This window comes from Necator americanus, chromosome IV (genome assembly GCF_031761385.1).
Source record: "Necator americanus strain Aroian chromosome IV, whole genome shotgun sequence".
Taxonomy (NCBI): Eukaryota; Metazoa; Nematoda; class Chromadorea; order Rhabditida; family Ancylostomatidae; genus Necator; species Necator americanus.
The window spans coordinates 25,380,327-25,392,955 of NC_087374.1; the positions used below are offsets into that span (position 1 = coordinate 25,380,327).

Genomic DNA, 12,629 nt, shown 5'->3' on the forward strand with positions numbered 1-12,629 from the left:
CTGTCCGACTCGGCTCAGCACTATCGACTGCCCATCTTATTACTCGACCATTTGAAGGTCCCAAAGAAGGTTTGTGTTTACCCTGCGAACTCTTCATTTCTCCTATTTTATTTCCTTCGGGATGTCAGCTATGAACGTATGAGCGATCCTTCATTTGTTTGCTACGTTGCAGTCCGTTCCGCTCGTTCCACTATTCCCAGTATCCAGTACGAAGTCGTCCACCTCTCCGCTTCCCGTGTTTGATCCATCTCCGATCGTGGTGCCACGAAAGCAAACTATGCGAGACCGATTTCAGACGGTGTGTACCTAATGATTCAATGCATATCGAGTGCGATAGCTGGAGATTTTATCGCCATTGAGACATTGCCCGCGAATGGCGACCTTTAGCCAACGAAACGCCCGGTTTCTCCTACTCCATTGTCTCAGCCCTGCAGAGCTATTCATTAGAGATTGTAGTAGTTCAGACCTGTTCTGGTATAACCTTTAGCAGCAGAGAGGTGAACACCAAACGACTTCGACGTATAGTTCGCTCATGTGCGGGTGGGACACTAAGAGGTATTAGCTCCCTATATGTACATTTTTTAATTTCCACTTTGAAGTCCTCGATGAGTAATTGATCTTGGCTATAAACGTGAGCTAGAGACGCGGAACTATTACTGATATATGAGCGGTCTCCGCTTCCTTTCTCTTTCTCTGGAAATTGGAATACCATGCGTGTTTCTTTGCACCATAGATGAACGCAACATTGATCACCTAAGTGTTAGAGTCTGTCGGATGATTTATCGTTGATGAGTTTCCGCCAGTAATAAACCTTTCATAAGTGGTTTCATACATTTCCATAATCCCATGTCTTTCCTAGCGTGTATCGTGAAGAAGCAAAACTGTTGAAAGATCGCTGATGGCGCCATCTGTTTGTTTAGTTTCCTACAAAAACAACCACTTAGAAGCATTTCTAAGAGGAACATGCCCTCTCCCTATGTCACATGTCTATGAAAGGTTTTTTCTCATTATTCCTCCAATGGGCGTTGTTGTGTTGCTGTGTAAATTTGAAATTACAATGAGTCTTGCATATTTTTGCCTTGTTTCCTCCTATTTTTCAGTGTTTGCGTAATCGTGTAGGGAGTATCGTTCCGGTTGCTATGGTTCCTCTTTTTCGTTCGTTGTCTTTAAAGGGCTCAATTTCGCTTGAATCTCTTTAATGCTTCAGCCACGCATGCGTTTCATGATCGATTTCTAGTTTACTGGCTAGGTGTCTGCTTCTCGTTTCAGTTTTTCATTGTCATCGAGCAAATTTTTCACTTCTTGCATGCAAAAACTCATTTTTTGGAACGTAATCATAACTGTATCATGTAAATCGTTTTATCATCATAGAGATCTTGTCTACACTCCTATTCCAGGTATTTGATAGTGTTTTCATTCTTATTGTTTGCATCTGCTCATTCATTTTGCGGTCGTCATTTGAAGAACGTTTATGACTTCTTCGCTTTGTGAATTGTCTGTTTCATTCACTCTGTCTCTGATCGTACTTTTAAAAATCTACTCACTAAACATAGTTCTGTTGAGGTTCTTTTTTCTTCCTATATGGATTGGAAAGTTATTTGTAGGGTTAGTGGTTATGGCAAGGTACGATTACCAACCACGATATGGCCTGGAGAACTACACACTGGTTCTACCTCTAGAAGACACTTTCGATGCTGTGAAGTCTACGGAATGGATGCAGGAAAGCTGGATTCATTCCATTACTTTCTCCGTTGCCTATGTTGCACTAATTTACGCCGGTCAAAAGGTTTGTACCGTCTCAGCATGTAGAAAGAATGAGTTTTTCTAAGTCACGGACGACAGCGACAGTTTTATTGCTATTGGTCTTTACGTCATATTATTATTATTAAACATTCGATCCTGTGCTCGTTGAATGGGATAGGGATAGTCACTACTGCTGAGATCCTAATGCCTACTTCCGTAGATGCTCGTAGAAGGAGTCAAGGCTCATCATACCTTCATTTTCGAATGCCGCAACTCACGTTCTTGTGAAGTTCTTTTGATTAGCGCCGTTCAGGTTATGGAGAGTCGTAAACCATTCGGGCTGGATATGCCGCTCTTTGTTTGGAATATGGGTTTAGCAATATTTTCATTTCTCGGATTTATGCGGATGACACCAGAATGGGTATGGAGTTGGAAAGAGTGAGTATTTTGTCGTTTTGTTTACTACAAGTACTCGCGGAAGGGATAAATAAGTGATCTTGGGGATTTGTTCGTAGTATATTCTTCGTGTGCTGTGCAGGATTGCAAAGTTCTCACTGTTTAAACAAACACATCTTTTTAGTATAAGTCCTCCTCGTACACTCGATTGTTTTGTTATCGTCCAAGGTCATGTTGGTAATGTGGTGTGATTATCGGCGCGATTGCAAGAAAACATAGCGCACTTATTGCATGCTGTTCTTGTTTTTGACCATTAGAGGGAGTCCACTAAAATGTTATTTCTGTCAACAATGAATGAAGTGGTTTTTGGCCAAGTCTGTGGGAAGCGTGGGTTCAGGGACGAGAATGCGAAAGTACTAGCACTAAATTCCTCTTCATTTCTGCTATTGTTCCTCTTGAAGTTAAATCTGCAGTGACCTAGTGTTACCGATGTCGCAAGAGACCAGCAGCATCTTAATTTTACCTTTGGTAAGCTCTACTGAAGTGAAACACATTCTACAGTAATGATTTTCGTGAGCTGATTCGATTCCTATCTTATCAATGCTCGCTTCAACAACTATTATTGTTCCTTAATATGAAGTCAGGTCAATAACAGAAATGGGAATCTGAGCTGAGCGTCCTTCACTGTAGAGATAATTTCCTGTGTGTTTTGCCTCAGAAGAAGATATTTCAGGAATTCTTTTGTGTATTCGGTATGTACTGCGTCTTTTGCTCAAGGCGTTACTGGTTTTTGGACGGAGCAGTTTGCTATGAGTAAAGTATGTCACTTTCTAGCCACCTTTACGACTGTATTTATTTTTACCATCGATTATTTCTTCCGTAGGTTGCGGAACTCATAGACACAGCCTTTATTGTACTTCGGAAGCGTCCGCTTCTTTTTCTGCACTGGTACCACCATGTAACTGTGCTTGTCTATACATGGCATGCATATAAGGACCACACAGCTTCAGGTTAGTGGATCTGGTATTATTAATTCAAACAAGTGACTAGTGATCTGCAACTTGTTGTCATTTAATTGAATACTTAGGAAGGTGGTTCATTTGGATGAACTATGGTGTACATGCTATGATGTACACTTATTATGCTCTTCGAGCACTGAGGATTCGCCTTCCAAAGCAGATTGCTATGGTTGTAACAGTACTACAGATATCTCAAATGATCATGGGTATATGGATAGGTGTCACGGTCTACAGAACGAAGGTGCGTATAAGTGTTTGCAACATATAATTAACGCCGAATGTGTTCAACCGAGTGGGCACGATGCGCTTTCAACTGTGGACATAAAAAGCACTTCCTTCGATCCAAAGAAAGACGAGGATTGCTGGAGCTGCCTTGTGCTATTGAATAGGTTGTGTGCTGACTGTAGATTCAACTCCTATCTTATGGCATCTTTCAGTCGTCCGGCGAACAATGCCAGCAGACGTGGGAGAATCTCGGATTGTGCTTTACGATTTATTTCACGTATTTTCTGCTCTTCTGCAATTTCTTCTACCATGCTTATTTGAAGAAAAACAACCGATACACATCCGCAATTAAAACTACAGCAAAGGTTCGTTGTCAAAATGGCAGGACGTAAGGAATTGCTCGAACTAAGGCTCTGTGCAGAAGAGGAGTTTCTTCCTGAAAGTGCTGATGTTTCAAAAATAGGCTTAAAATGTTAACCCAATGCTTAGACTGATATATTGCGTACTGATTAGAAGTAGGATCTGAGGCACCATACTAGTTCCCTTGTGATGTTCTAACATGAATATAGTTTCAGCAAACGCAGACAACAGCAGAACTACAACAACTCAAAGAAGATATCAATGCGAACATCAGTGAAACAACGGTTGTGACCAGGAGCACAACGAGACGAAGAGCACAGAAGGTGGATTAATCTGCAACACACTGCTGCGGCCACCGTCCTATATCCAATTACTTGTATTATAGTTGGATTAAGATCTTATTTTGGCGAACACTTCTTTTGGACTACGGGTCCGTACTTTCTAGTTTCTGTCCTATGAATTTGTAGGTCATTTGGCACTTTCGTTGTATTCCTGCCATAACCACCGTCGTATAGCGATGAAGCCGCCCATATTATTCAAGTACCGTTCTTGATGCAATAGCTTAACTACCAGCTGAGTTCGTATGTGAGACTCTTTGTTGCTCTATGCTGAGTTAGAATTGTATGGCTTGCCAAATTTATCTAGCAGTGATCCGGAAATTGTCACTTTTTTGATCTGGATTTCATAATTCTCTACTATTCATAATAACTGTCTCCTTTCGGCAGTAAGTCGAATATCAAAAGGTTCTTTTTACTCATTCCATTCTTAAATAAGAGAAAATCCAATATTTCTACTCGCGGTTGTTGTGAATATTCGATGTAATTCTTTTATCGATGTGCGATCGTTCTTAAATACAATCAGATTTGTTTACCAAAAGCAATTAACTGTAAAAAAAAACATTCTGTACTGGCTCCGATCTATTCAACTGTCTGTTGATTGTATTAGATTTATCTAGCAAATTTAGTCTACAGTTGAAGCTGTGGCCGGACCATTATGTCTATTCAACTTATGCACCGAAATATGCGAAGCAGACAGCTATACTCCTTTTTGTGGTTCTTGAAAATAAGATTAGAGTTATGGGAGTACACCATTTGAGCGTTTCAATTTTACAAAGTACTCGACAGTCCTTAAGTGTAAGTGAATTTTGTTTTGGGCACAAAGAAGAAGCGAAGGACAACCAGTGTCATAGGAAAAAAGCTGTAACAAGACTGCTGAGAAAGTGCTTCAAACTTGGAATTGATTGTTGGAAGCATGACTGTAGGTAAAATAAGTTTCAAAACACTATCGCTAGTACCAGAATAGTAGTACTTTTTGTGTATTTCTAATAGCTTCCGGTGATTGTGTAATCATGTGGTTCCGCCCGAGTACTTCTTTGTTGTGTATTTCTAACAAAGAGTGAGCTATTAGCAGAGATGCTTACGCGAATCTGACTTATCTCCTGAGCACATTTGAAGACACATTCAACGTGGTAACGTAGCGATCCGCATTTCGCAGTAGAAGAGAGAGTGTCTCGTTATGAGACAAAAGATATTAGGTAGGTAGTGATATTAGCCTACTATCTCATGATGTCTTGTGGAAGTTGCCGGCCACAACGATCAATGGAATTTGCTGTACAACCACAATCACTGCTGGAATTTTGTCTCCTTTCACGGGAATTTCCCTTTAGGATAGGGAATTGTGATTTTCAAGGTACCGACGCCTCACAGTTTAATTCCGTCTAGGGCACGTCGCTAAGCATCAAAACTTGGACCTACAGCGTAAGGTATAGCCGGGTCAAAACGACATGAAGCACGTTGCATTTGCGTACGCGCTCGAAATGGCGCGGTGGAGGCAGCAGTTAGGACCGAGGTGGAACCATCGTAAACTGCAGTGATGGTAGGTGGTGGTAGTAGGTCCCAGCACGGGTTTCAGTACGCTCCACCGCACCGCCACGTGAGAAGCCGCGTATGCAATTGTACCGTACTTCATGTCGTTTTGACCCTACTGTACATTTTGGCCGACACTGTCGGTGTCATAGCCAACACTGGTCAAGGAATGGATGCCTTCTCAGTACACTGATAGCTACACTGTTGAATGGAGAGAAATGCAAAAGGTTCACTACTCCACAATACGCTTGAATGCATGTCATCGCGTGAAGTCAAGTAATATATACTAGACTTACTTAGAAAAAAATCCTCACGTCTCGTATATTTGTCCGAAATAGAAAACAAAGTACTAAGACTCCATGACAAAACCGCTCGATTTCTTCAAAAATAGCAACATCTATGCTCGTATGAACGGGAATCTTTATATGCAGCATATGGTCGGGTCAAAACGACCTGAAGCTCAGTGCAGTTGCATAAGCGGCCTGAGCTTTTCTGATGGAATTGGACCCCTCCTAGATATATTTATTCTTGCAACCGGAATGGTTCTAGCGATGGTCCCAACTCGATCAGAACCGCTAGCGCTGCCGTCCCAATTTGAGCGTAGACCCTTATGCAAACACGCGAAGCTTCAGATAGTTCTGACTTAACTACTCAATTCCTTAGTCTTACAGTGCTTACTAAGCACGTACCAGAATAAGTTCAATTCACGCGAGCATTCAAATAACGACTTGATAACTATATCCACTACATCTACTTATTTAATTGTTTGCTATGTTTACTTAAATGTATTCAAATGGAATCTGCTGACATATCAACTGGATAATTAACAGAAATAGAGCTATAGAAATCGCATGTTTATTTTTTATATACAATTGAGCAGTACAGTCAGTCATCAATTTGCCTTCTCCGTATTTCTCTAACATCGCATACAGAATGAAAATGGTGGCCATTCCTTTTTTGTCCAGCAATACATACAACGAGTATAGACACACCAATGGAACCATCTCATTTAGGTGACTTTGTCGAAGAGGACTGCGCTTTAGCAACCATCTGAAGAATAGAAACTAAGAAAGGTGCCCACGTTTTCACCAAAGAATGTAAAAAATGAAGAAGTCATGGTGCGGTGTCACACACTTGAAGTAACATTTCTGGAAATCTTCTGCGCTCGCGGGTAATACATGTTGTACAGAACAGGGCTCCAAAGTATATACTACACGTCTGAAAACCAAAAAAGTCATGTAGCAATTCTAGGCATGCCAATTTGACAGCTACCTTATCAAGGCAAACAGATTGATTGCAAAGGGAACACAAAGAACCAAGCACAAGGAAATCGGACAGCAACGGTTTTCGTCCTTTCACCCGTTGAGGTGGAACGAAAGGATCCCTCATGTAAAACACAGTGGAAGGATAACTGAAAAAGAGGCTTTATCAATGAAAAAAGATGATGCAAAGTAAATCTACAACTCACAAGCCATCAGATTTCTTCAGATCACCAAAAAAACATTTTTCGTTCATGCGGCAGATTGCGCATTGGAACTGGACAAAAGGTTCGAGGTTTGTTACATCTTCTTCACCTGAAATTGCATTTCTTTCTTTTCTGAATAACTTTGTCTAGAGAGAAATAAGAATGCCAAAAGAACATACGATTTGGATTTTCGTTGCCCTCTTTAGCAGAGCAATCGGTAACGACGCTGAAAGCATTACGTGCAAATTCATTTCAACAAAGCGAAGACATTTTATTAAGCATTATTTCGAGTGTAATTTTTACTGCAATTATACCTATGATGAGCAGTTAGTATGGTAAAAAAAAATATCTCTGGAGGCTCCAGGCCAGGACACAGCGAGCAAACAAGACAAATTTACCTGCTGAGGTGTTGAGGAAGATACAAAGGTTAAAGTTTACAAAGTTACTACCGTCAGACTTCAAAGGTTTTTCCCAGGTTTTCGATACCAACTTATTGAATTAACGGTGTTTAGAAGAAGCCGAAGCCTTTTCCTTAATTAGAAAAAACATTCTAACTCGATATCTGTCTCAAGGCATCACTTCGTTTGCTTGTTTGCAAGATTACTCTAAAGTTTTCCCACAATCTCGCATAGAGTTGAATTACAAATAAAGAAAAGTGAAGAGAATGGAATCTCACCTCTGTGTTGCGGATTCATAGTCACCATTATTCTGACTAGTCATTATAGTTAACCATCCACAACAAGCACGTTTTTCAACGTAGCGCTTGTACACTCTAAAGCATCGCTAAAGTGTACAGGAGTTTAAAGGATAAGTAGCAGCCTGAAACACGACAAATTAAGCTCATAAAGATCGCTGATGGATTACCACATTACAAGAGACGGTTCTAAGCTGCAGTCGGATCAAAACGATGATGCCGATGCATGATGCTGAGAAAGCGGTTGCGATTGAGCGGAGACCCTCGCTACTTTCTCTCATCTCGGAATTGAAGAAAGTGGAAGTGGAAGTGGAGCTAACGATGACCCTGGTAACCGCTGGCTTTGCGCCGCTTACACAACTGCGCTAGGCTTCAGGTCGTTTTGACCCATCTGTGACAGAATAGAGTGAGCATGAAAGATGCACCCGTCTTACAAATTAAAGAATGTTGCAATAGCATCAAAAAAATTACATAGTCCCACGGAGAAAATGTAGTTGGGGAAAGGCTTTTCTGGAACACGGTTTTGGCAGTTAAGAACGATCTTTGCGCTCTAAGCAAAGCTCGAGTGCAGTTCAATAAGAATAAGTAGTTCTTTTTCTTATTTAAAAAATACAGAAAGAAAAATGAGGCGCAAAAAAAAGAATTAGTAGAACTCGACATAGTTTGTTATCCATAACAATGATGAATATTCAATGGTACAGACTCATGAGAAACAATGCCACTGATTTGCTTCTTCACAAAAATGTATATTATGGAAAGGTGTGAGAGTATGCAGCTCTTTTGAATTTTCCCATATGCTTTAGTGCAATTCTCCTATTTGTTGCAAATGAAGTCTATTTGATGGTGTACATCACTTTGCTGCGTTGACTACATTTTGATCACGTAGTTCTGCACACATATTTGGTTTTTAAGAAATAGTCACTTCACATAGTCAATGGGAAATTCCAGAAGAAAAGAAGGGTTAGAAAAGAATGGAAATCATTTAGATATGAATCCAACTACGAAGAATCAAGGAGGAATTGCCAACAGAGACCAAAAGATTTCGAAGAGGTGAAAGGTAGTCCTCACTCCTTGTGTCCGCAGAAGAAGTGCGTACGGCCTGCGTAGATTGTGTAGTCACAGATCTCACATTATGAGGCGATGGCGCCTTCGTCGTCGATGGAGTTAGTAATTAGTGCAAGAAGCAGGTCAATTCTCCACATCAGTTCTTCGATTCATGTTCCTAATTAAGAGACGAACTTTCTGGAATACTATCAGCGCAAAGCGCATTGAAAGAACGACCTCGGTGACCAGATTCGAAAGTGGCTTCGAAGTGGAAGGAGGTCAACTATAAATGGTTTAAAGGCATCACCCCACGAATCTGGGGTGGTACGGATTTCCGGTGGAGTGTTCGTATACGGGATCTTAGATTATTGGTAGAAGGTTGGTTATTGGTTTGATTCCGTTCACTTCTTCCTAATTGCCGCAGAAAACGGCACGGAACATACGGCTTCAGGCGTTCCGGCGCGCTATTTCACGACAAGGGGTTTGATTGGAGCGCGCCAGCCTTCTGCTCGCGCCGCATCTTCCGGACTGCCTCCATAATCTACTATCCCGTACACGAATACTCCACCTGAAATCCGTACCACCTCAGATTCGTGGGTGATGCCTTTAAACACTGCTTTTTGGCTTGTATTTATACCAACAAGCTTTATTTGAAAAAGCTGGTTATTCGAGCTTTTTGAAAAAAAAAAAACTGCGGCAAACTGCACAGTGTTCTTTGTAAATTTTATTACCTCTAAAAGTAGCCGAAAGAAATTCTTAAGAACCACTCATAATAGTTGGATCGCGTTTCACGGAAAGCGAGTTCTCCTCCCTTATCCTAGCAGTACATGCTTACATTTATGCAGGCTCTAGTGGAAGTTGCATGAATTTTTTTTCCGTACCACCTCAGATTCATGGGATGATGCTTTTAAGCCACGCCGCTCTGCAGCCCTATTTCGATTACTCTCCTTACAATAAACACTTGACCAAGATCGACCTGGAAGAAGGAGGGCTTGCTTTTCACACGTGGTTTCTTCACGATGTTTGATAAGCCAATAAATAGCCGATAGCTCTAGGGCCTCGTTGATTACACAGCTAGGATATTATTTGGTAGATCTTGAGGTGACGAATAACTTTTTGTGGAAGGAAATTGCGACAGCGTATCTCTACGAGTCAGGTGTACTGGCTCTCTAGAGGATAGGCTTTTCTTGGCTTTCTTCCCCATGTTCCTTCAAACTCCTGGGTTCATGACATCCATTCGTTCTCACGACGACGTTCCAACTGACAACGCAACCTTCTCCTCCGTTTCTCTTGGCTCAGATCACCAGTAGTGCGCGGGACACGTACAGAATTTTACGTGAATCTCGTCTTCGCAAATGCAAAAGCGAACGTTTTCCTCGGCATCGAAGCTGGAAGAGTTTTCTTTGCAGCATCCTGAGCACAACTAGTGAAAGAGTCGGCGTCATTAAGCTTCGTCTTGGTTCCTGCTCCGATATTTATCTACACCAGTTGGGGGAATTTCTTATTGGAGTCTTCCTCCTTCAGACCTGCAATGTCAGTCTTCGACTGACGTTGAACTTCTCGACATATTTTCTGAACTTCTGGCTGAGAAGATTTGGACGGTGGTCGCAATCGAATGCGACATCCCAAACCCAACAGAGGTCTTCCAGACGACTACCGTTGTTTCGCAAGACAGTACAACTTTCCAAGCCCTTCGGATATCTGTTCGAGACCCATCTATGCCTTCACATCAATTCTGACAATAATCACCTCCTGTCTCTTGAACATCGGTGTATTGAGTTCATAAAAAGCGTCCTTGTGGTAGCCTTCAGCGGTCTCCGTAGCACTTGCGATCAGGAGTTTGAGTTCTCTACTGACCCACAGTCCTCCAAAGACTCTTCATGACGATTTTTGGCTAAATCCTCCACCAGTTATCGCCTCTATCTTCTTGTCAGCATCATCGCAATATATGGTGTAGCTTTTTGCTGATGTCGGGACGTCCTCTGATGCGTACTTCCTCCAATGCAGCAAACGGCGCATGCAAATGTCGCAGCAGTCTGGGCAGAGCGGCTTGCTGGAGCTCATCCGACATCCGGTGGCAGTTCAGCGCTACGACACGAAGCATTATTTGTTTCCAAGCATTCCATTTCTAAGCATTTTGACTAGGAGGTTATGGGCTCTGGCAGTGTGCTGTGCGACAGCATCTTTTTGCAATGTTTGGGAAACGCGCCATATAACATTGCAAGTTGTATAGCTCGTACGGTACCAATCCACATACTCAGATGCATGGTTGGTGGAAGCAGGGCCACTGCGTGACAATCAGACTTGTGTACGCAGCACCAATACTAATGCTAGTGATAATAGCAATAATAATATCAATAAGAGTAATATTAATATTACTATTACTCTTACTATTATTATTATCATTATTATTATTATTATTATTATTATTATTATTATTATTATTATTATTATTATTATTATTATTATTACTCTTATTATTATTATTATTATTATTACTCTTATTATTATTATTATTATTATTATTACTCTTATTATTATTATTATTATTATTATTATTATTATTATTATTATTATTATTATTATTATTATTATTATTATTATTATTATTATTATTATTATTATTATTATTATTATTATTATTATTATTATTATTATTATTATTATTATTATTATTATTATTATTATTATTATTATTATTATTATTATTATTATTATTATTATTATTATTATTATTATTATTATTATTATTATTATTATTATTATTATTATTATTATTATTATTATTATTATTATTATTATTATTATTATTATTATTATTATTATTATTATTATTATTATTATTATTATTATTATTATTATTATTATTATTATTATTATTATTATTATTATTATTATTATTATTATTATTATTATTATTATTATTATTATTATTATTATTATTATTATTATTATTATTATTATTATTATTATTATTATTATTATTATTATTATTATTATTATTATTATTATTATTATTATTATTATTATTATTATTATTATTATTATTATTATTATTATTATTATTAATATTATTATTATTATTATTATTATTATTATTATTATTATTATTATTATTATTATTATTATTATTATTATTATTATTATTATTATTATTATTATTATTATTATTATTATTATTATTACTCTTATTATTATTATTATTATTATTATTATTATTATTATTATTATTATTATTATTATTATTATTATTATTATTATTATTATTATTATTATTATTATTATTATTATTATTATTATTATTATTATTATTATTATTATTACTCTTACTATTATTATTATCATTATTATTATTATTATTATTATTATTATTATTATTATTATTATTATTATTATTATTATTATTATTATTATTATTATTATTATTATTATTATTATTACTCTTATTATTATTCCTAGCGTTTGTTCCGCGTTGTTGCAGGCTCCGCCATTCTGCTTCAAGTTTTCCGTTTGGTTCAATATATTAAATCAGCCGTACACAAACGCGCATCTATCATATTCAGCTTCACACGGTCCAAACCGCGAATGCTTTGCCTACCACGCGGCCTCATACCTGAAACATTGAACTTCAGAGCGGTTTTGGCAACAGAATTTTCCTCTCGCCGCAAAACGTGACCAATCCATCTCAGTCGCGCCTCCTACATCTTTTCACTTATCGGGACGACGCCGACGCGGACACTGTCATTGGATACGTTGTCTTCTAGCGTTATTATACCTCACCTATTATACCTGTTACACCTATTACGCCCATCGTCCAC

The 12,629-nt window shown here is 38.5% G+C and overlaps 3 protein-coding genes across 5 annotated transcripts; 2 read left to right on the forward strand and 1 right to left on the reverse strand.

The window, feature by feature from the left end:
• Positions 1-1,471: 1,471 nt before the first annotated feature.
• Positions 1,472-4,258, forward strand: RB195_002652 (uncharacterized protein; the record flags this gene model as incomplete). Of its 2 annotated transcripts, XM_064200010.1 has the most annotated exons (10): positions 1,472-1,494; positions 1,605-1,623; positions 1,703-1,786; positions 2,057-2,181; positions 2,873-2,957; positions 3,023-3,149; positions 3,227-3,399; positions 3,596-3,748; positions 3,959-4,066; positions 4,211-4,258. In XM_064200010.1, the coding sequence occupies 10 exons, from the start codon at positions 1,472-1,474 to the stop codon at positions 4,256-4,258; spliced, it is 945 nt and encodes a 314-aa protein (XP_064055891.1). The 2 variants fall into 2 exon arrangements, with proteins under 2 accessions (XP_064055891.1, XP_013302148.1); XM_013446694.1 differs by lacking the exons at positions 1,472-1,494; positions 4,211-4,258 and having other exon boundaries at positions 1,616-1,786; positions 3,959-4,075.
• Positions 4,259-6,613: 2,355 nt separating this feature from the next.
• RB195_002653 (uncharacterized protein) lies at positions 6,614-10,527 on the reverse strand (the record flags this gene model as incomplete). Of its 2 annotated transcripts, none has more annotated exons than XM_013446693.2 (7): positions 6,614-6,658; positions 6,743-6,826; positions 6,881-7,019; positions 7,077-7,182; positions 7,253-7,299; positions 7,750-7,845; positions 10,469-10,527. In XM_013446693.2, 7 exons carry the CDS (start codon positions 10,525-10,527, stop codon positions 6,614-6,616), a joined length of 576 nt encoding a protein of 191 aa, XP_013302147.2. The 2 variants fall into 2 exon arrangements, with proteins under 2 accessions (XP_013302147.2, XP_064055892.1); XM_064200011.1 differs by lacking the exon at positions 10,469-10,527 and adding an exon at positions 10,138-10,223.
• A 545-nt stretch (positions 10,528-11,072) lies between these two features.
• RB195_002654 (uncharacterized protein) lies at positions 11,073-12,338 on the forward strand (the record flags this gene model as incomplete). The annotated part of the gene is made up of 1 exon (XM_064200012.1): positions 11,073-12,338. One exon carries the CDS (start codon positions 11,073-11,075, stop codon positions 12,336-12,338), a length of 1,266 nt encoding a protein of 421 aa, XP_064055893.1.
• Positions 12,339-12,629: the final 291 nt, after the last annotated feature.